Source organism: Polistes canadensis, unplaced genomic scaffold, assembly GCF_001313835.1.
Source record: "Polistes canadensis isolate GaletaPanama2010 unplaced genomic scaffold, ASM131383v1 scaffold_1, whole genome shotgun sequence".
Taxonomy (NCBI): domain Eukaryota; kingdom Metazoa; phylum Arthropoda; class Insecta; order Hymenoptera; family Vespidae; genus Polistes; species Polistes canadensis.
In genome coordinates, this window is record NW_014569548.1 from 1,791,470 (window position 1) to 1,815,643 (window position 24,174).

At 39.9% G+C, this 24,174-nt stretch overlaps 1 protein-coding gene across 1 annotated transcript in view; it reads left to right on the forward strand.

Moving 5' to 3' along the window:
* Positions 1-452: 452 nt before the first annotated feature.
* LOC106793622 overlaps positions 453-24,174 on the forward strand; it is a 96,097-nt gene continuing 72,375 nt past the window's right edge. Inside the window, exons 1-3 of the mRNA XM_014760718.1 lie at positions 453-803; positions 1,023-1,097; positions 6,104-6,166. Coding sequence (XP_014616204.1) covers positions 789-803; positions 1,023-1,097; positions 6,104-6,166 — 153 coding nt within the window. The 5' untranslated portion in view covers positions 453-788. The remainder of the gene's footprint in view (positions 804-1,022; positions 1,098-6,103; positions 6,167-24,174) is intronic.

The following is a 24,174-nucleotide window of genomic DNA, read 5'->3' on the forward strand; positions in this document are numbered from 1 at the left end:
AAGCATTCAAATTTGTGTGAAAATTCGACATGGCTTGAAAAGAAAATAAGAGAAAGAGACGGAAAGAAGCTCGGAGGAGACAGGTAAATATAGTATGTAAAGGAAAAAGAGATGGAAAGAGAGAGAGGGGGGGAGGGAGAGGGAGAGGGAGAGAGGAGTGACAAGATGGCGGCGCGGTGCGTGTGCGCGAGTTGCACCTAGCGTCGTGGAGGTGGTAAGAGGCGGTGGTTCGAGGGTGGTTCGAGGGTGGTTCGAGGGTGGAAGAGGGTGGAAGAGGGTGGAAGACCACAGGTGGTGGGCGTCCCAGAGTGGGGAGAACGCAGCCGCGACGCAACCCGACGAAACTCGACGCAACCCGACGCAACCCAACGCAACCCTGAGGAGAGAGAGCAAAACGTGCGTGCGTGCGTGCGTGCGTGCGTGCACGCGGAAAATAGCGGCGCTCTCTCGGTCGTCAGTTTTGCTCGCGTCTTCCTACCGCGCGCGCGTCTTTGCATCTTTCTCTCTCTCTCTCTCTCTCTCTCTCTCTCTCTCTCTCTCTCTCTCTCTCCCTCTCTCCCCTCCCATCTCCTTCCTCACTTTGTCGTTCTCGTACGCAATAATCGAGAGAGGGAAATATTTGGCGACGCGCGTGTCGTTGTCGGCCGGCGGCCATCATGGAAGATTCGTACGATAAACGTGTTTCATAAACGATTTCGGAACTTGACAAAAAGAAAACTTTGAAGTATACGACAGTTCGATTTTATTGGCATCCTCGGTGATAAGACGTTTTCTCGAGCGAGAGGAGAATGAGAGATGTAAAGGTGCGTTGCATCCTTCGTCGCCGGCAGCGCCTCTCGAACAGGCCGAGTTCGCGCGTGGCTCGATCCTGAAACGAAGAAGAACAAGAGGAGGGGGAGAGTATACAAAGAGGGAGAGAGAGAGAGAGAGAGAGAGAGAGAGAGAGAGAGAGAGTTGCCTAGGTGTCGGCCCCCTATCTTTCGCCCCTTCTACGAATTATCGTGTGTCGTGTCTTCGTTAAGGGAGAACGATCCTTCGTTGTGGTGAAAAATGTGAACGGAACCTTGGCTACTAACAATAAAATCCTTTTTGCAAAGGTAAATTATGTCTTTCGAGTAACAGGTGCTGGTTCATTAAACATTGCACATGCGATGTATATCCATTAATTCTTCGAGTTTGAACTCTACAAAGTCTCTTACACTTGGACGAAATGTCTATAAATAGAGAGCGGTATGAGTTGAAAATGGAAAAGACGGTAGTGGCAGACGGCAACCGTGGTGCTTGAGACAACGATTCGCGTGCGCCAGACGTTTTCTTTCGCAATTAGGTCGATCTCTGGCTAATGAGACAGTACCGGTTTTCTCCGACATATTTACGCGAGTCGCGCGTTCTACGCGTTCCGACCATTTTGATATTACGATTTGACAAGTTTTCAATTTGATTCATTCCAAGATAAAATTGATCTTCTTTGCCAGGGCACGCGAGGACAACTTTTGATCTTTCTTCGATGCTTCACAATCGAGTGTGCTTGTTCGTTCGATAATTCTTAAAATACGTCGGCCTACTTTAATCCGCGTAAAACGCAACCTTAACGATGCGACGCGATGCGTTGCGACATACGGTCATCCCTTACGGTACAGCATTAAAAATAGACATCTTACATTGTATTTATGGAACCGAGTGACTTTGAGATCGACGAGAACATCTGGGAAACGTACGATCGAATAGGTAGGTCGAAATCGTGTCTCCTGATTTTATCCATTTAAGCTTTGTGTCCAATCGTCGTTCAAAATCTTCTCAATTTTTGAGAATAAACTTTTAACGTCGATCGATTATTAGTTTCATTTTTGAATATTCTCTCTAAGCGTATAAGAAACTGTTGAAAAGCCATTATTGTAGTAGACGATTCGATTGGCAAACGATACCATTAGTAGTGAAGAAACGTCAGTAACGTCAGCAACGTCAGCAATGTCAGCAACGTCAGAAGCAGCAGCGGTGGCGCCATGATGACTTTAGCCATTAGACTAACAATCAGAGAGCTTTAATTTTGACTGGTAAGTTTAGCGATAGGCACAAAGTGGTTGACAAATAAAGCCGTTCGAGTGCTTCTCCGGAGTTGCGATGCTTCGGTATATATCCAGAATATATAGGGGTATATGCAGGCTGGGGGTGTAAACGGTGGCTCGAGTGTGCTTTTGGTTCTACCATAGCGCGAAGAAAAGCGAAAAAGGAAAAAAGAGATCGAGAGATTGGGAGAAGAGGTGTGCTGTGTTCCGACGATAGATAGGGTCGGTCTAGCATTTTGGCGACACTCCAACCTTTGTATAAATACCACGAAGAGTCACACACAATTTTACTTCTTCTTAACTTTATCCTTTTTCTCTCTTCCCTTGCCCTCGATGCCAATTCTATGCGTTCTATGCGTTCTATTATCTTTCTTCTTAGACCGTGGCGCGTTTTGTCACGATATTCTCGACAGCGCAAGACGTCTTCACGGACTGTCAACTTCCCTCCTATACTAACTTATCCTGCCACTTTCGAGGTGGCTTCGAATTTCGGATTTTAAAAGGAAAAATTCTAAGACGAAAACTAACTTGGTCCATACCTATCGTTGCCGCGCGCATCGAATACGAACCACAGAGTTTTCTTCCTGCGCGCGAGACTGTAAAACGTTCGGAAGTATACTCTTGGGAAATTTAAGAGAGAAGTACGGAGTTATCGCGAGGACATGTGCTGCCACGTCCACTATATTATCACCTTCTTCGAGTCGACTCTTCCGAGTAACGTTTCTCCAACCCTCTATCCGTTATTACCTACATATTTATCTATGTTCGTCCTACGTATTTTGTCACGATCGTCTCTCGACTCGACAGCTCAAAACATCCAACAAATAAACACTGCCCGTTGATTTATCTATCGAGATATAATTAGAAAAAATAATCCAAGAGAAAAACATGTTCCAAGTTCAACTAGGCTTCGGTTAATATTGGAAAAATAGGATTAATGTGACTAAATTATGATTGGATAGATGAAGGCTGGTTTTTCAGACGAACTACTACCTAGCCACGTCGACGAAATTATCGCACCGCTTGATTTAATTTTTTTTTTATTACAGAGTACACCGCGAATTTACTGCAATTTACTAATTCTGCGAATTGCTTTTAACTTTTGCTTTTAATATGCCACTTGTAAATGAACTTTATTTCGTTTATTGAAAGTTTACTAGTTTTTCGATTCATTTTGAATCGTCGAAATAAATCACGAGCTAAGACTTAGCATATTTTGTAATATTTCCCTCTTGTGAGATTACTGTCTTTTTAAAATCTACTATGCAAAAGGAAAAGGACTCGGAGGATGTCAAGGAAAGAAAGATTTAGTAGCGGAAAGCGGAATGGGCGATGATCGATGACTCTATGCATGCGTTATTAGCATCACAATGAGCTTTCGTCTGGTATCATCGTCGCGTGGATGGTTCTCTCGAGTCCGCTTTCGTCTCAGTCAGTAGGTATATTAACGTCCCGTTGTTCTATATGTAGGCGACCATCCACGTCTTTCGGTCCGTTTAACGTCTACCCTTCCGGATACCGTTTATGCACCGACATCGCTGTTTACGATCTGCTCTCTGGAGGAAAATTAGTTCCGAGATCCCGTTCGTGATTAATAATAAATGCGAGTCGATAAGTATACGCATATGTACTACACGAAAACGTGAACGAGTCTTTGCTGCAATAAATGCGATATTTTTTTCTCCTTTATTTTAATAGATAGGGCAAAATTATATTCGGTTTACTTATCAAATCGCTCGAAAAGTTCTCCTTCTCTCGCCGCTTTTACGCGTGGTCGTGCCTACGTGCTGAGTCACTGACAAAACATAAATATTGAAGAGAACGGGAGGAATAACATAAGCGTTTGTTGCTCCAAGAGCTACGAGCTATCGATTAGCAAGTCCGTAAATTATGCAGTATATCGGCGGACAGCAGCGTATCGCGAAAATCGTTCGACTTCCGTTTCCTCGTCTAGTAAACCTCCTATCTAGCTAACCTCCTCGATAATGTTTTCCAAGGCTGCTATATTCGAGGAATTTTCACAAAAAGTCACTTCCCGTTCGCCATCCGTTTCCACTACTCTTTTCCTTCGAAGGCTCTTCTTGCGAATTATTCAAATACTAGGTTTTACATTCTCGACAGATGTACGAGCACCACTGCGCGAGCCCATTGCGCGAGCCCATTGCGCGAGCACCACTGTACAAGCCCTGTTATTTTTTTACCTCTTTTTTTTCCAACTCCCTTACTTCCGAGAACCTTTGCGACATTCTTTTTCTTTCCGAGTTTTTCGTGTCCCATAACTGCATCGTCGTAAACATAACTTTTTAATTGAACTCAGGCGTATAATATTTTTCATACCGCTTCTAGTCTAATTTCTAATAGTAATACTACCAACTAACAACTATGGAATATGGCGGATAGATACGGAAGACGTAGGAATAATAATTTATCAATATTAATATAACGATATGGGGTGATGCTCGGAGATCTTCGTCTGATTTCTGTCGTACAGCATTTTTAACGACCCTGGTTCGTGTCAAGAATTCAACTGTGAATTATCGCCGAGGCTGCGTTTATTCGGAGCTTTGCTGACAATTGGTTGTCCATCAATCATCCGGTGTAGTTTCATTTGTAGAACGCGTCGCCTTCGCTTTCTATCTCTTTTTATCCATCTTTTTCCGCTTCTATAATCGAAAACGTGACGACACAGTCGTTTCGTCCGCGAAATTTTCTAAATCGAAGCGAGAAAGATGCGGTTATATAATATAGTCGTATCATTCATTTCGATCCTTATTACTTTCGCGGGGTTCACCGAAAATTTCGGAATTTTCTTTGCCGTCGAACGTACACACTCTTTTAAAGTAACAATCTCATTTTATATTTTATTACATTTTATTAGAATACAATGTTTAGTAGATTCAGGAATGCAAAATATAATAATTTAACGAACAAATAAAAGCACAATATGATTATTTATCGTTATAAATTGTAATACTAAGCGTTTAAAGCTATGGAGCGAGTTGGGCACCCTCGCAAATTTCTCGACGACAAGTGTCTGGCGACGCGATTTCGCGAGTAGCATCGCATTCTCGTAAATTACCTGAAACTCGTAATTTACAGTAGAACGCCTTTCTCGTTTCACTTTAGCTTTTGACTTTGACCGTCTTCCTACTTCACGAACGACTTTATACTTTAGAAATGTCATTAGAACCGTCGTGTATCAATCAATCCGTGTTAAAATCGTCGAGTTTCTATGAACGTCGGATATTTCTATTTGCAGAAATTGACTCAAACGATACTATGATTTATATTATACAATTTGACAAGAATAACTTCATTTATTTTTAAACATATATGTACCGTTCGTTTGCGAAGAAACGTGAATACAGTGGCTGCAATGAACTCTTGACTCGTTCGTATGTCTCTCAGCTACTTTCCCTTTTTCGTATTCGTTATTGTGCCCAAAATTCGGGCCACGATATCGGGCCATTTCCACGATACCACCCATTAACCTTGTTCAAAATTTGACACGGAAATGTATTCGCGCATAACCGATTTGGCAGACATTCAAGATGGACGCTCCACCTAGCCGAGAAATCCGTTGATGGTTTACGATCAAAGTTCAGAACGACATTTGCACGTTGGCTCTTTCGCCTTGATTCTATGGTTCTCCGCCAGCAACACCGCAACCACCACCGACACCGTCTTTCTACCATTTCTTCTTTCGCTTTTTCTTTTCCTCTTGTCTCGGCGTCCTTTCGAAAACACGCTTGAGTGATTCTCGGGACCTACTACCAACGTCGTTTCCGACGCGCGGCGAACTGAAAATTTCCATCTCGATAATTTCTGACAGTCAAAGCGTACAACTTACCAAATATAAAACAAATTATCAACGACTATTGCAAATGCAATTAAATGCAAACACTGACTTCTCTATATCTTTAGAGTCAACGCCGTTCCATTATAATTACATTCTAGCGCATTATATCATTGTAACATCGTAATAAGAGAATCGATCCTTGTATCATCAGCCTGACACGTAATCGTTTTTGTTGCAGAGTGACAGCGTGCTAGTGGATACAGATCCAACTCGAGTTAGTAACATGACGGCCATTAACTCGGTAAGTCCAGTCAATGACGTTTATCAGTGAAACTGGTCCTCCATTTATTCGCGTCCAAGTTTTATTTCTTTTTTCAACAAAGTCCGTTCCGTCTTTTAACGAAATTATATCTATAGCTCTTTGAGAAATAGGTATTATTGAAAAATACACGTAGGAAATAATTTGGTTGCGTGGAAGGAAAGTCGGTAAAAGAGTGACGGTAATGCGTTTGCTTCTGCTCGAAGCTCGAGGCCATCAAATATGTAGGTAATTGCTCGCCATGAAAGGTGCTTATGAGAGCACGAGCTTGCGTTTCTTAATAATCCCTTAATACCTAGCCCAACTTTTCCTTCACGGTATCTTACAAACGCGTGAACGACTAAATGGATCAAAGGGAAAAATAATATACTCTAGTATAGTATATTCTATTTCCTGCCACTTTTTTCTTGTTCTTTATTGTTCGACAGAATTTGATTAATGACTTTCCGAGAGAGCAATAGTAAAACGTGGCGAGCGCACGTAGAAGCGAAAATGATTATATGGACTATGTAATTCTAACAAATAAAACAAATTGATATCTTGTACAACGAATTTCAATAGGGTTTTCCTTCGAACTTAACGTCGTCGAGTCAACGTTGTCGAGTCAACGTTGTCGAGAAACGCTTTCTCCTGGGAGTAAAACATAGAAGCGACACTGTAAATTCATGATTTTCACGCCTTCGAAATGCGACTTTTCCCGCGGGATGATTCAGGTATTTGTGTCTGTTCAGACGTGCTATATGAGGGAGACTTTTCTCTTTTCCCGCACACACGTCAATTTTTTACTCTTTTTTTTCTTTCCACTACCACAATACTCGCAAGAAAACGATTCTACCCCTTCACGCTCGGATTGCTCCTAAAGAAATTACTATAATTTTTGATGTATTTCTCTTCTTTGACGTTCTTCAGAGAGATAGCAATATTAGAGGGAAAACCGAAAAGATCCAATATTTTTCTTGCCGGAAACGTCACAATCTGCTAGAGTGCTGTTACATTTTAGTATGTAAACTTATGCTAAATAAAGAGATAGAAAGAGGAACGACATAAATACATATTTATGGAAGTGGCTATATTTTATAGAATATTATGTTGATCAATTGACTTTAATTAAGAAGTAAATACCTGTTTACCTGGATAGATTTTTTGAAGAAAAGAAAAAATACCTTACGTTTTTTCTATCCATTTTGAACGATTTACTTCGAGGAATAATGACTCACCGACGGAAGAGTGGTCACGAATAGTAAATGACGACGAAGTGGAAACAAGTTTAAATAAAGATCATGCATGTGGGTCAGCCAGCGTCGCGTGCGTGCGTGTTACGCAAGTTGCGAGAAGAAAAGAGAAAACGAGAGAGACCAACACGCACAACTATCGTCAGCATTCCGAAATTTTCTTCTTTCTTTCCTAGTTTCGTATCTCAAGTTTCGATTTAAAAGAAAAGATTCATGTAACATCAAATACACATTCTTTTATTGTATATTATTATATTACTATATTTATTCGAAACGATGCTTCCTACATCTTTGAGAACTAGGAAAACTGAATTAAATGGATAAATTCGATTGAACTGCGTGGACGTCTATGCGCTTGTTAAATATTTATTCGCGAGCATGCGTTGACTCTGAGAATTCTGACTGCCAACCGAACCGTTTGAGCTTTTTATCTTTTCTCTCTCTTTCTCTCTCTTTCTCTCTCTTTCCCTCTCTTTCTCTCTCTTTCTTTCTCCTCTTCTCCTTCTTGTTCTTTCCTAACGTTGAATTTTATGAGGGTTTGAGTCAGCGTCAAAGATGGAGCTTAGTAGCTCGTAAAAGCTGTGCATTTGATGAGCTGCTTTTTAAAGAAAAAGTCAAATATAATGGATGTGTAAATTATAGATGCACGTTGGAAACAGCGATGCAGTAAACGAGTCTTCTAGATCCAAATCGTCGGTGGATGGTTTCAAAATGAAGTAGACTTGATGGAGAGTGAGAGAGAGAAAGCACGAGAGATAAATAGATTGGGATCGATTCTCTCGATATCAGACTCGTGGTACCATGGGACGAGCACAGGTGTGATAAGCTGTAAGCATTTGAAAGTTCGTCTCTACTTCGATATTACGGTACGTTGAATCTGGACCACGCTTAACGAGATGAATTTTTAAATCGAACAAAGAGGTATTACATTTTCAAGTCGGGCAAAAGTAATCGTTGCTAATAAAAAAATATAAACGATAGAGAAATGGTGTCGTTAGTTATTTGGATTGGTTCTTCTTTGTCGTTGTTCTCCCAGCGATGCGAGAGAGAAGATGGACTGTGGTGATTAATACCGAATACTCGCGAAGATCGTTACAAAAATATACATCGTGTGCGAGCACGTTGTTCTAACGTACATGTATACGTGCATACGTAACATGCATACACAAATACATACTGTTGCTATCGAGTTCGATAATGCTTTGAGAATGCTTAGAGGGAGACTGTCTCTAGACGTCTACAATTTATTTACAAATCACAATAGGCTATTGTCTTCAGTAGAAGTTCGATTAAAAAAAGATACATCGCGAATAGATTACCGAAAAGCCCAATTTTTCGAATACAAAATCCTAATACACGGATATTTATTTTAGGATTATTCAACTTTCTAATCGATATTAATTTAATTGAAGAAGAACATTGTAAGAGAAAAATAATTTTGTAAATGATAAGAAATTGGTCTCGCAAAAGTATTCGCATCTACTCTAAGAATAAATCATACGATAGCTTGTATTGCAATGCGAGATCACATATTTTTGGTAAATTATTTTTCCTACAGTATGAGACTCGAAAGTGGGAGACCATTTCGTTTTTACTCTGTTTTGTTGGAAAGAGAAAGAATATAAGTCGATTCTCGAAGTATAAGCGAAGTCCTCGAGACCGTTTGTCCGGAAAATAAGCTTGGCCAAAACAACTGTCCCCACACGATGTCTTTCCACTATCGTTCTCGTAGCTGTTTACCACGTAACATTTTCCCTGTTTCCTAACTTTCCCGTCTTCTACTATACTTCTTGAGAATCGTCTTTCCTCTGAGTCAATTTCTTACGATCATAGAACGACTTTTTTCTTTCTAAAGGGTACTTGTCAACAGCAGACGACTCACTTCGTTCTTTCTGAATCCATTTACGATTCGATATGTAAGCGTCATTGTTTCTTTCGTATCAACTATAGTTTCCTCGATGACATATGCTTTCTTTTCGTCGTTTGAACGACTATAAAGATATCATTGGCTGTTCTTTTCTATATGAGAAAATAAGACGAAACGATATATAGATTATTAAATAATAGCGATATATTTATCCAATAAGATAAAAAATATCTTCAAAGTGAAAAGTATACGATAAATAGTTTGGTCAGTTTTTGATCAGGCTGTAAAGCCGTTACTAGGAAATGAGCTATTAAGAATTGTAAGTGTTACGATAAACGATGAGACTGAGATGTGTGGTCGGCAAGAGGGAAAGAAGGGTAATCGGAGTAGGATGTTTGTCAGGATTCCAGTAAACGGAAGACGGTAGTCGACAAACGCGTAACAAGTTATTTTTTTGCAGACGCAGACTTGAATAGATAGAGGGAGAAGAAACGAGCATGCAACGTCATTCGTGGGTACGTTTTAAACGTGGAAGCTCCATTAGTGGGTCGAGTTTGATGTTAGCGCATTCCTTCTCTCGCTTCTGTACTCGCGCGCGCGCGCGCATTCTACCCTTTCGTTTGGCATTTTCGCGATCGTCCAACACGATAAGCCACTTTCCAGTCGTCACACCACAGCTTGCACCGCATCAGCACGAGTTTCAAATTCCTCGGAACAATGGCTTATCGTGCTAGCGTGTGCCATCATCGGTAGAGACACGTGTCACCACCTACGTTCTTCGAAAACGATTCACGCGATTACGTGACTATCTTTTTTCTCTATCCGTTTCATGACATGCGAGAAAGTTCAACAATTTAGACTTATCTGCCTTTTCTTCTTCATATAGTCTTATGGAATATGTGGATATAATAACTAATTAAAGTTGCGAACGAGTAAAAATATTCTACCTGCTATTGACTGCACTTCGTTGAAGACATCTGTTGTTTCTAACTACATACATGAGGAATAGGGAAAAGGAAAGAAAGGACGCTTTCTTACATAGCGTATTATTGCGCTTTTTCGTGTTGTTACTTTCCTTCTCTTCTATTTCCATGTATATATTTGCATATCTACGTCAAGTTACATATGAACTACATTTGACTTGTCACGAGCAGCTACGCTTGATGCACCCGTATACGTTGATAGCTACATTACAAGAAAAGGAATATAGGTAAAATAACACGGACAAGTTACGCATCTTGGCGTATCGCGTATTTCGTCTAGCATATGTCGGATATTTCATTCCTTTTTTTTGCTCATTTTCACGAACGTCGCTGTTCGGTATTTGCATTTTGCATTTTTCATGCCTTATAATTTTCCGTGGTCGCACACGCGCTCACTCGTCCACGCGTCTATCTGCACAAATGCTTGCGGGCAATGCAATCTTTCTCTCTGCATTTCACCAAATTTGAATTTAAATTTTCTATAATGAAATTGCAAGCCCCTTTTGTTTTTCTCCTCTCACTTGTTCTTTTTCTTGTTCTCTTTTTCGTTCAGACATGCTTCGAAAGCAATTTTAATTTGTAATCAATGATTTGCATCGCAACAGTAACCCTCACCGTTCTATTACACTGGCGACGAATCGTCATTCGAATTAGATATGGTTGAGGCATATCAAGATCTTGAAAGGGAAATTTATTTGGGTAGGTGATTGAGGACTGGAAGGAAAAGAAATCGTGGAAATGTTTGGACTGTTCCGCCTACGCGTTCATCGAACACCTGTATATGACGTATCGTGTTCTCGTAGACCCGCATTTATTCACGTCTTAACTTTAGATCGATGCTGGTCTTTTTAAAAGATTAATCGACTTTTTATGGAGTAAGTCTTCGTAAAAGTAATTGATCGTCGAAGAGAGTATCGTTTCAAAATGCTCGATATAGAAAATGCTTTTAATAATACATGAAATGATAAATGAATTTAAATTCCTATTTATAGATGCTTAATGAAGAATTAATATTCAAAACATTTATGAATTAATTGCTAATTTTGTATATAATAAGTTCTTTACTTTTATTTTAGACGACTCTGCTTATTGTTTGATTTTGTTGGTGCAATTAAGAAAATTAGAGAACGCGCCATAGGTCGGTTTTTATTTGTTTTCTTGTCCGTTGATCACGGTGTGTCTTTTCTGATGTAAGTGAAACAATACAGCGGAAGATTTAGCTCGGAGCATTATCCATTAAATAAGGATTTCCAAGCGTTTCGTCGTCGACGACGGTTTTGGCATCGCCGGGAAATTGTCTCGGGCGCTTCGTAGGCTGGCGCTCGTAATAATAATATACCGTTCAAGACGTAAATCAGTGTCTATCTTTGAGCGCTGTCCAAATCTTTATTCAAATTTATTCGAGCGTTACATCAAGGAGACTACCATCGGATGTCGTCTCGCCGTAACCCTGCTCTCGTCGGAATACCCTGTCACGTATTTAAAGTGCTTCCTGCATGTTCTAGAAAAGAGAACCATCGTTCAGATTTTTTTTACGATGAACTAACTAAACATAGTTGAAAATTCACTTTTCACCATCTCTTTCTATTCTCATTGTGCGACGATTTAATTAAAAAAAAAACCAAAATTGTGGTTTATATTTTATTTTTTCATCTGTTGTTCTTCGAAGACGATGGTACTCTTTTCTAGCGAGGATTAATCGATTTGCAAAAAAGTCGTGATACGAGAAAACAAATCATTTCTAATCGGAGAGTAACTTTTACGAAAATATCACGAGAACGTGAGAAGCGAATAATTTTGTCGAACGAGATTCGCATATAGCATCCACGTACGTATTACGTATGTACCAATATATACACACGCGTATATACGGCGAGAGATAAATTATATTCGAGCATACGAGAAAGCTTTATCCGTGATTTCAAAGGTCCTTTTTCACAGAAAGAGAGAGAGATTGAGATTTCGGTAGCAAAAACGTTTCGCGAGCTTCGCTTACGAGAGCTCCGTGCCGTGCACCGCGTATATCCCATATTTGCCGAGTGTATTTGCTCAACACACAATATCAGCCAATATCGGCGCAGCCTCTCGACAATTTTAAACTCGGATTTCCAATGATAATTAATGATGAAGCCATATTTGTTCCGAGATTATTAAGTTACGTATCTACGGTCCGGTCGCGAGTACGAGTTTCAATTATTACCCCCTCTATCACAACGAATGTCAGAATTAGAAACAATTCGAAATCTTCCATGGAGAGAGATGAAAAAAGCGTAAAGTCGAAAAATTAAAGCCCGATCGACTTATCCAACCTACGTCGAATGAAAGAGAGAGAGAGAGAAAGGATACGAAATAGTGCGTAAATTGAGTGACCGATGGAGCAACCTCCGCAAAACTGTTTCACGCGAAACATAGCGAAAATGTAATTATCTCTCGGTGTAATTAATGAAGCGAAAACTAGCTCGCACGTGCCACATTGACGTGTTTCTATATCGTTTTATTTACCATCCGTCCCGTAGTATAAAGTTACTTCCAATTATCGAAGTAGGTATGAATTATGAAGAAAATCTGAGTACTTACTTTGCCTCGATCGGCACAATACAATATTTATTGATATAGTCATTTTATTTGGCTCAGGTTGTCCGAAATCTATCGTCAAAATAGTTTCTATCATCGGTGAAACGAACGATTCCCTTCTTCCTACTTCTTCGAGAAGTTAAAATGGGTTTTTGCAGACAGTGACTTTTTTCCAATCTAAGCGAAATTCGAAACGATCATGGAAATGCGTCCAACATGTTTGTAATATAACGCGGTTGTCCTCGCTCATGCATGCGAATCGGGGAAAAGTTAAAAGGTCCGAAGGGACTCTGAGAGATCGGAACGGGAAAAGGGAGCAGCCAATTTGTCCTTGGTGCTTCTTTTTTTAGCCCTCTTCCTTCGACGTAATAAAGTGTTATGCTTGGACAAACGTGATAGAAACGAGAAATCACGCGCGTTTGTCGCGCGGAGTCAAAAGTGCAGTTGACGACGTGACAAAAAGAAGTTGCGAAATAACGTTCAACGGAATATCGAGAGACGGAGAGAGAGAAGAAAGAAGGATTTTCTTTCTTTTCAAGGCAACCCACAAGAAAGAAAGCCGAGAACATAGAAGGTAACAGACCATGGAAAAGAACGAAAGGAGGGCGACCGTCGATTGAATATTTTTACATACATGAGATTTTTATTCTCGCGACGCGATTGGTCGGGGCGTGCTTCTTCTTCATTCTCTTACTCCTAGCGTTATTCTTTCCTCTTTCCTTTATTCTAGGTTTTTCTCGAATCGAAAGCAACCCGAGAAAAGTACGCGGGAGAGCATCGAATACTTTCATTGCAGATACAAACGGAAAAGAAATGTCGATCTTTGCGAAGGACTGGAAATCTTTCACGATTTTCAAATCCATCGTCTTACGGCGCAACCTTAAGCATTTTTTTTATTCTCCCCGCTTCCATTGAATTCGTAGAAATTTCACGATAGTACATAGTTGCGCGAGTATTATTTCGCAGAGCGTATCTAGCTTTAAAGGGATGATCTTGGAAAAGCACGATAATGCGAAATATGTGCCGATGATGGGAAACTTCAAGAAATTTCGATAGTTTATTCGGAAACGTATCGTACTTCTATCGAGTCGATTGCTTCAACGCGATAGCCTTCTTCTATTTTTCCTCCTGTTTTTCCCTCTATTCCTTTCATTCTTTGCCTTGAACGATCTCGTCTCTTCATTTGCTACACTCTACTCTTTTTCTCTCTTTTTATCTCTCTGTTTCCTATCGCTTCGACTCTTGTTGCGAAAGGATTATTGAATTTCCTGTCATTTCCAGAAGAAATATGCTCTATTTACCTTGTAGAGAATACGAAGGGTAGCTTTTCACGTTATGGACGTGTAAGAAAAATAAGAAATACTAGGATGGAACCGCAAACGAGATCGAGAAGTAGTTTCGTCTTTCTTTTCCGTCAATCGGTTCCAAGAAATCGACTTTTCTCTCTTATCGTTAACGTTTCTATTTTCATCAACGTATAATTTTCCCTACTGTATTGCTCGATATTACATAGTCGTATTACTGAAAAGAAAAAAGAACGAGAATTTGCGTATAGTTTCTGCAATGTCTAGTAGCATTCATCTAGTCACCTATAACGTACTACACGGATCCGAAACTACCGGTGGAAAGAGAGTAAGAGAGAGAGAGAGAGAGAGAAGAAACGAGCAGTGGCAAGAGAAGGCTTCGGGCTTTTGACAATTCGGAACACGTAGGAGGAATTTGTTCGCGGAAAGGCAGGTCGCGTATGCAGCCCACTGTGCTCATCTCCGTTCGAGTTTCTGGAACAGTTTCAGCAGGTTTGCTAGTCCAATGGAGGCAGCAGCAGGCGATATGCAGCAGCAGCACCAACTTGGTTTCGACCTCCACATCTCTGCTTTTGTACCTTCCCTATATGCCAGGCCAATGACCGTTTAAATACGTGCTTTACCAAGGTATTTTGTCCGACTGTCTACACTTCGCTCGCCCCTCTATCGCTACCATTGCAGACATATGGCCGTAAAGTGCTTTATATTTCTCTCTCTCTCTCTCTCTCTCTCTCTCTCTCTCTCTCTTTCTCTCTCTCTCTATTACGAGCACCCTCCACTTTTCATTCGCTATATATGGAAAATACGTCGGGAAAATAATCTCTTCCGTTGATTTCGCATTCTTCTCAAGTTCAATTCCTTGAATAGAATCGACGTTTTTACGGTGACTTATATTAGTCAAGCTCGCGTTCCAAAGTTCCTTGTTTTTCTTTGGAAAACTCTGTGGTAATAATAAAATTCATCCGAGGAATATAAAGCAGCTGTCTATCCGTTTAGCGTCTAGACGCTTAAATGTCTTGTTCCCGCGTCTCGCGTTCCCGTATCTCGCATTTAAGTTAAACACGTTGCTAGGGTGACGATCCAAAGCATATACGCTTTCAATTTCTCCTCTTTCTATTTTCTCCGATAATTCGTTCGATTGATATCAACCAACAAAAGTGAAGCTGCGATTTATTCGACCACCCGTCTATACGGCTAATGGCTTCATTATTGTACTTTTCTTTTTTCGTATTCAGCGCTAAACTTGAAAGCTAAAACTTAATCTCTTGCGTAATATCTATCTACGTGTCGTTATTTGATGTCAATGATCGATGATGTCGAGACAAGATTCGACGAGAGATGAACCCATTTTATTGGTCACGTTAAATAACGTGGATGATTTAGCTAGCGTCGAATACATGGAGAGTTATTGCCACAAAGTCGACAACGGGCGTAAATATATGATAATGGCCGCCCGACAAAATAGCCATAATTTTTCAGAGTCACGTAGACAGATATACGCTCCCGTTACGCGTTCGATTTCGCAATATATCTTTGTTCCTTCTGTTAAGTTTGACGAGTAGCAGAGTGGAAGCGAGATACTCGAATAAAATCGTGCTTAAATGTATAAAGCAACATTGATCAAAATCGCTGTATCACGTCTTCGGTTCGCAAACGTTTCGCGATACCGGATGAGGAGATCTCGAATTTGCGGACAAATATAATAAAAGATTTTATTTCAGCGAAGTTTCCGTCGAGAGAAGGTACTTTTCGTCAAATCGTGCGAAAAGATAAAGCGTACACCACTCTGGAATAACAATGAGACGCTCCTAATCGATTCTGCCTCCGTTGACCGTAAAGTAGAGTAACGCGATGTTGCATCTTATCGTGAGGTGCTATTGCGAAATTTTCTTTTACATTTTTCCTTCGATAAAAAGTAACTTCAAGATTCGCATATCAAAATGCGAACGTTGAATAATTTTTTTACTTGTTTTCTCGACATTAGGTAAATTATTTAATTGTTTTATAATGTTTCGTATTTTCCATTAGTAATTCTTAGTACTACAGAACTATACATTCCATTGTTCATTTTGATATCGAAAGATTTAATGCAAATAAGAAAGTTTCGACTTTCGCTGTAGACGTTTAACAATAAGGAAAAGATCGATCTGCAAAGACTAGTCGTTTTCGTAAGGAACGTAAATACGTTGCTCGGAAGGAAACGGTTTCGTGTAACTAATCCTCGTCTATAACGGAACAAGTACACTCGTTGAAACAGTGTAGAAAGAGAAAGAGGAGATAAGCATTCTCGAGTAACATCGAGCGCTAAGTCTTCTCTCTACGAGTCGTCCTACCTTTAATAGAATACGAAGCATTTCCCTTTGCAATTTGAGCCTTCTGGAAGTCTCGCGTATAGCGAGTATTCGCGTCTTCCCTATCTTCCGAATCCTCTACTTCTTGCGTGTTACCGAATACCTTTCCTCTACGATATCCCGAGGGTGAATTCGTTGCGATCAAAGTACCAACTATAATGAGAGGAAAAAGAGATTAAGCGTGATAGACGAGGCTAAAGACAGATGCTGTATTCTTTGCTAATATGTTTTGCTCTTATAAAACAAAGATAACGTTAACACGCTAGGAAAAATCAATTGTTAATGTCGGCGAACAAAAATATTCAACAGGAAGGAAAATTTGTTGATAGTACTTTTGTGCTCTTCGTTTCCATTTTCCGTTGTTCCATTTCTCGAGGAAAGCGTCGTAGAGTCAGCAAGGCAAATCTTTATGTGGAAAATAAGCCCGCATCGAAGGCCGCGGCGAAGGCCACGGCGAAGGAGCAATGCCGCGCGCATTTCACGATATTTCTACGTCCTTTCTCTCATTATCATTTGGGGAGAAAAGCTCACTCAGCTAGTGGCCCTTTCTCTTTTCCTGGACGGCGGAATGTTAACAAGTTTTGAACGATAACAGTGCTAAAGTTAGTTCGAGACCGGTTCTCCTCTCGCGTTGTACGGGTTTTGGAAGAGATGATTAACGAATCTCAAGGAGTAGCTAGGGGGAATGATAGATGTGCCTTTGGCAACTTAGCTACCTAGCTTTGTTTGAATATACTATATATCAGCCGACAAGATTCGAGCGAATAAGAATCAAAGGTGAGAGAATCAGAAATTATTGGAATTTTGTAGAGCATAAAATTTGCTCGATCGATCGTAGCAATGGCCACGAAATGCGTTATCCGACCGCTTGAAAATTCCTATTCGTGGAAAAAGGTCAACGCCCCTTGCGACCAAATGCCGCAGGCGACGTTGATCCTCCGGGCGTTTGCTGTACGATGGAAATTTTTGTCGCTACCGTGGAAACTGATGTACACGCGCGCGCAAAAGAGAGAGAGGGAGAGAGAGAGCGCGGGAAAAAGGTAGAAACGCGGTTGCTCTTTTCTATACCGAACTGCGGATTTTAAACACACCATTACGCAAATTAACTGTTATAACGGCAGGCTCGGTTGAAAAGGAACCGAGTGCCCGCTGCGGGGGAGTCCTTTTGGCCACAGTCCAAAAGCCCGTTTATCCATCCGCGATGTTTTGCACTCGTCGCCCCGAATTCATCACGTATATTTCTTCCTTTTCTCCTGCGGCATTCTCGTCAAAATATCCAATTCTGATTTTATCGTTAACTTTTACTATATCAATCGTTCTTTCTTTTTTTCCTTTCATCCAAAAACATTCGCCTTGGAAGAATCATTAGGAAGAAAAAGGACTCTCTTTTAATCTTTGCGTATTTATATAATGAAGGGAGAATTATCATTTCTATTGATCAAGAATATCGCGTATTTTAAGAGACCTCTGCGTTGTTTATACGCAGAGAGAGAGAGAGAGAACTCGATTGGTAGCTCGCGTGAATTATATCTTATCTGAGGGAGGTCCTGAGGGAGGCGTACGGTTCGTATAAACTCCCGTCGCGCCTTGGTTTGCCCGCAAAACCCGGTGAAATAGTAGATGCGCGAGTTCGTTGACCAAAGGCCCGAAGCGCAATTTGCCATCCTGGAGTTAAATATTTCTGCGTGAAAACGTTTAGTCGTTGGTAAAGGAAGCATAAGAAGAGTTGATAAAGGGAAGAGAAGAAGGTGGAGGTGACTGATGCAGTATCATCCCGTAGGACCCGGTTTTCGACCTCTCGGCGGGAACCTTAAGCCGGTGGTACCTCCATTTCCCCCTTCGCTTCCTCTTCCTTCTTCTCCTTCAGTATTTCTGCTGCTCTGTTACGGAGCACAATCCATCAAATGGCCCGTTAAATATGAATGATTGTGCTTGGAAAACCGGCGTACCCACCCTCTCCATCTAGAAACCCCATATCCCTGCTGAATTAACGAAATTCTAAGGCATCCGATACGTACTCGTTGTTCCCGATGTCGATGTCGCTACTTTCTCCCTGTTTTCCGTAGACGCTTTCGTTCGTGTAACACACGAATCCCATTAGTCGACCCTCTCCTCTTTCTCTCTCTCTTTGATTTTGAACACGCGTCTTTTCACGCGCGTTTCCTTATCCTGTCGACAATGACGTTAAGCGGATATCGTCCCAGAGCTCGCTCACGCGTTTCTATCTCTAGGTTCGTTTGCATGCTTCGCTAATGGAAATGACGTGGGACGTGAGCATTTGCCTCTAAAGCTTTTCGCGCGTGTACGGCCCTGCGTTTACGTGACATATTTCGACTTCATATTTCTTCCGTTCTACCAAGAAGGAAGGTAACTCGCTAGTAGTAGCGTGGGTAATTAAGTTGAAAATATTCTGCGAGCGCCTTATCGCGGTTTGCCTTTTTGTTTTTACCGGCGTCGTTACCACTGAACCAACCCACCGCTTTCGTGACATTTTTCATCGTTTAGTCGGAACAGCTCGGCACCTTTTCCTTTTTTCTTTCTTACTTTCGTTTTTGGCTCGCTCGATCCTTTTTCTCGTCCTTGTGCGCACGTTCTTTGAATTCAGAGAAAAATGAGGAGGAGGGGTGGGAGAGAGAGAGAAAACTAGAGTATACCTATGTTCCTTGAAGTGCCTCACGTACAAAAGATATTCCACGGGAAAGGTACGTGACACGATCCACGTATACGCACAAACTCACACAGAGAGTAGATGACGGAACGCTTGCGGGAGCGTTTGCGGGAACGGTGCGTGAAAGCGGAAGAGAGAAGGAAATGAAAAAGTTACGCCACGACTTACAACCTTCTAATATGTACTCCTAAAAGCCATTCGATGCGCCCCGAAAATATGTAAAACAATAGATTTTCTCTAAGGTTAATAACATTTTAAGGAGATTTTCAAAAGTCGTTAATAACGGTCAAGGCCAATGGGAGAAGAATCGCGTTTTCACGTTCGCGGAGGCGTTCAATATTTTATCCGAATTTTGTATTTCAAGCCAGAGTGCTTTCTATGTTGTCACTAAGCTCGTATTAAAATTGCTACACACAAAAATAGAAACAAAGATGAATAAATGATATTCTTCTTGTTCGTAATTGTAGAAATTCTGATTACTCATATCGTCTAATGCAACGAATTCTTTGCAGCGTGCAAACGTTGGAAATTTGAAGCTTAGAAATAGAAGAAAATATGGGAGGTATACGAAGTTTGTTGAGGTCGGATCCCAATCGATCGTTCCGAAAGGGAGATGGATAAAGGTGGAGCAAACGAAAAAACGAGAAAAGGAAAGAGAGCGAAAGAGAGAGAGAGAGAGAGAGAAGGAAATAGAGGGTGGTAGTCGGGGCGTTTAAGCAGCTTTCGTTGCGAAGCTCTTGTAAGCTCGGCAATACTAGTTTTCGTACTAATATTTGCCACTTGACCCCTACCCATCGTGCACAGTTTTGCTTTTCCATTCGTTCGTTCGTTTCCTTCATCGGCTTTTCATCTCTCAACCTACATACGTAGATATCTACTAGTGTGTACAATTATTTTTACATTTTTTATTTTTCAACTTGTAAGATCACAAAGAAATTCTATTATAGTTAAGTACTGTTACGAAATTCGGCCCTATTTAATATTTAAACAATAAGAAACACAGAGAATATCAAGAATATATGATTTCTATATACAAGGAAAATGAAAGCAAGTTTCTTCCGAATTAAATTACAATCAAGTATCGAGTCTTACTGCTTGCACCGGTGTATGGTCCTAATGGACTCCTACAATTGCGTAGAATTTAGAAAAAATCAATGTCCTGTCAACTTGCCTTTCCCTTTAGTAGTTGTATGTGTTTCTTATTATAATTTTAATCATAGGATCTAACTGTCGAGCAATCGATCTTAATAAGGAACAAGTAGAACATACCTTGCTTTTTTTATTCGATGGAATCAGTAGGAAATTGGCTATAACGATTTTATATCTTGAAAGAAAGAGATGGGAAGAAAACGATTAAGTAGAAAGGGTGATTAAGAAAGAAGGAAAACGAACGTAAATTACAAGAATTTCTTCGCTAAAGAGAAATTGCGAAACCAAATTAATTACCCGTGAAGTCTTGCGCAGCGCGTGTACAAGTTCAATGGAAGAAAATGGAGTTAATAAGGAGTAGAGAAGAAGGGAGAAGTAGGGTCTAAGGTGCTTATACAACGTCGCGAGGGCGTCTCGTTAGACGATAAAAGCGGTCCTTTCCTTTCTTTCTCTCAATTTCTATCAAACGTTCTGCACTGTTTTCTTTATAAATAGTTAGTCTTTAGTTTAGTAGCTACATGATATATAATCCAAAATATAATGATTATTTTCATAAAAAAGACATATATCTATGTGCGAAAGATCTAACGTTGTACTACGCGATTTCTTTGTTCCTTTCGAACGATATTGAGTAAACATATCCGTTATAGATCGTAGGACGTAACATGATGCATCGAATAACTGTAACCAATCGCTAATTATTAGGTGCATTATTTTTCTTACATATCATACCTTTTATCACTTTTTTATTTCACATAATGAAATTGGAAAATGTCTCGAAAGTAACAATCCGATATCATGATCTTATTTAACAAAACTAATTCTTAAGAATTTCAATTTTCTCCGATTCGTGAGATACTTCCGAGACTCGATGCGACTCAATTCGTTTGGAGTATCTGGTTTACGACATTTTCGTGTTTTTGTATACCATGATATTATGTTACTTCGAGTAAAACTGGGGCAGTGCTCGGTTTTACAGGAACATTCTTCTGAATTTTATTATACAATATGATGATAAAAAAGTGCAAGTTGACGGCGTTACGGTTGACAATAAAGTTTTGACAATATCACCGGCGTCATCCTTTGCTTTTGTCGTTGGATCGTGGCCGAGCTGGTTTCGTATTTCTCTTTCCGTTTTGATGAACAAACTCTTGTGATCTCGGTATCCCACTGTAAAAGAAAAATTGAATTTTTGAGAAAGGGAAAAAGAAAGAGAAGAGAAGCTGCATGATATCAATTTAATGGGTGTTTCCAAAGGAATAATAGAATGCACTGAGAGAAAGGATGTAAGAGAGAGATGTCGCCGGAAGACTAATTTAATGAACGGATTTGGTAAGGTTTGTATCATAGAATGAAGAAATGTAGTCTATGCTACGTAGTGCATCGTTCCGCTTCCGGTTCCGTCAACGATCTTCGTTATTAACTTTTCTTCTACAAGTTGGTATTGCTAATAGAGTTTTCGAGGAAACACCATCGAAGTAGCGTAAATAATGATAGCTTTCGAACGACTTACTATACTTTTCTCGATATTTTTCTTTCCCTTTAAGAGTCCACGCGAGATTCTATTTTCGGACCATGAACTAGCTCTTTCGTATTTTCTCTTTTCCTCTTTCTCTCTATAGATATCTCACTCTCAGGGCGAATGCGTTTTCTCGTTTCCTTGTTTACGACCGCGAAAGAGAAACAGGGATATATGATAGATCGCTTCTTCGGGACCCTATTTCTCGAGACTCTTACTTTTGCGTAGACGTCACTCGTCCGCCCTTTTTATCGAGTTTTTGTCTTTCTTTCTCTTTATATTCCATTCCCTCTTTCATTTCTCGAGATACATGAAATCTATATCTAGATACGTTTGTATGAGTGCTCTATGTATAATATATATAGCCTTAGAGTTTATAGTATAGTATATATATATATATATATATATATATATATAGCGTTAAAGTGTGAAATTCGTCGTTCCCGAAATGACTAGCTAAACCCAGAAATAACTATACTGACCTGTTTAAATATGAAACAAGGCAGTATTGCATACTTCAACTAGGTAATATATGAATTTATAGAAGCTGAGTAATATAAGTATAAAGAGATTAAATTCGATAGAAAATTAGTTAATGCTGGTTATCAAGGAAAGATAAGAACAAATTTTCTAAGTAAACCTAATTATGCAATTTAATTGAATTATGAATGCGCGAAAAGAATGTCTCTTTTGCACGTGTGATGCGAAATGCCAACGCGGTGTCCCTCTTCAACTTGACTAACTCGCTCGTATATTACTAGCGGCAAGACACGTGTTACATCCCTATATAAGCCCATCGTTCATAAAACTCCATTGGAGCACCGGCAACACGATCTTCAAAGTTTCGCCAACACAACGGCCACTGCTACAAAGGACTATTTGGCCGTTCGTTTGATGTAAAAGTGTGTGCAAATTATTCGTTTCCTTGCTATTTAGGAAGGATCAAAAATAAAGCTCGTTAAGGATTAACGAAAGTAGAGAGATGCTTTGACGAAAGGAAAGTTCTTCGATCGTTGCTTCGTTAACATGGTATATCCGATGTTATATGTACCAAGGAAAACCTTCTACATGTAAGGAGGATTACGAGTTTACTCGTAATCAGCGAGTTTATCTTGTTAATAGAAATTCGTTTCTTAGCTTTTCATGAAACAACAAAGAAATAGAATTAATGATAGATTTAGTCAATTCGTAGAGAACCTCGTGCAACGATTAAACGTCTTGATTCGTGTTACCTGAATGTCTTCGTGAAAGAGGTTCGGAGTAGCCAAACGAATAAATAGCCGAGACAAAGACTAGCGACAACAAAATAATAATCGACGAAATAGAGTAGTAGATCGAACTTAGTAACGATTGCTACGCCCTCGTATACGCCTACTCTTTTTTTCTCCATTTTTTTCCATTTTTTCCATTTTTTTCCATTTCCCCCTTTCTCTTTTTTTTTACTTTTTATGCTGTCCTCCTTACTTCTTTTTTCTTCCTTTTCTGACGACACTCCGCGTAATTACGTCAAAAATGAAAGAAAAGCGCTCGAGGGGGAAACCGTTTTCATAAAAGGCGACCCGTTTTATTATATGCAGCCCGGGCGTTATTCCAATGGAGAACGGACAACTTTCTACGTAGAAGGGTGAAAAAAATAAGGACGACTGTATTTTCTTTCTTACACTTCTTTTCTCTTCGCTCTTTCATTCTTTCTTTTATTTTATCCCTATTTCATTTTTTTTTATTTTTTCTCCTTATTATTTTTCTTTCTTCTTCGATCACGATGATAGCGTAGAGTTGACATTTTGAAAGCATTTTTCGAGGGTCAACCGTAGGATCAACGAAAGACCGTTACATGCTATTACTGCTCGAAAAAATGATATGTCTACATCCATTCGAGTAGAGTTTTTTCTTCCTCCGTAATATTGGTATCAATCTTGACAGAATTATGTGAAAAGAGAGACGTCATTTAGTTAACCTGACATTAAATAAAACAGACTTTGATCTAAAAGTTTTGTAGACATTGGAACTTTGTTGATCATCTTTTTCTATCAAGTCTATCTCCTACAATTCTTTTTCCTCGTTCGAATTTTAGTTTACATGTAGAGATAACGCGATTATTTAGTTCACCGTATTAATATACGGGTCCCTCGCGACTAATTAAAAAACCAATGCTCTAGATGATACTTTTATTCGTTAATCGAACGAAAAAACAATGCAAATATTGTACCTTCGATGGTTACGCATATGACGATCACTTGATTATTCGTAAAAGATAATAAATGCGAGCGAATTGGGAAGTGGTGGGAGAAAGATCGGAGAAGGTACAGAAGCAAAGAGAGAAACGTTTCTTCTTCGTCCGAT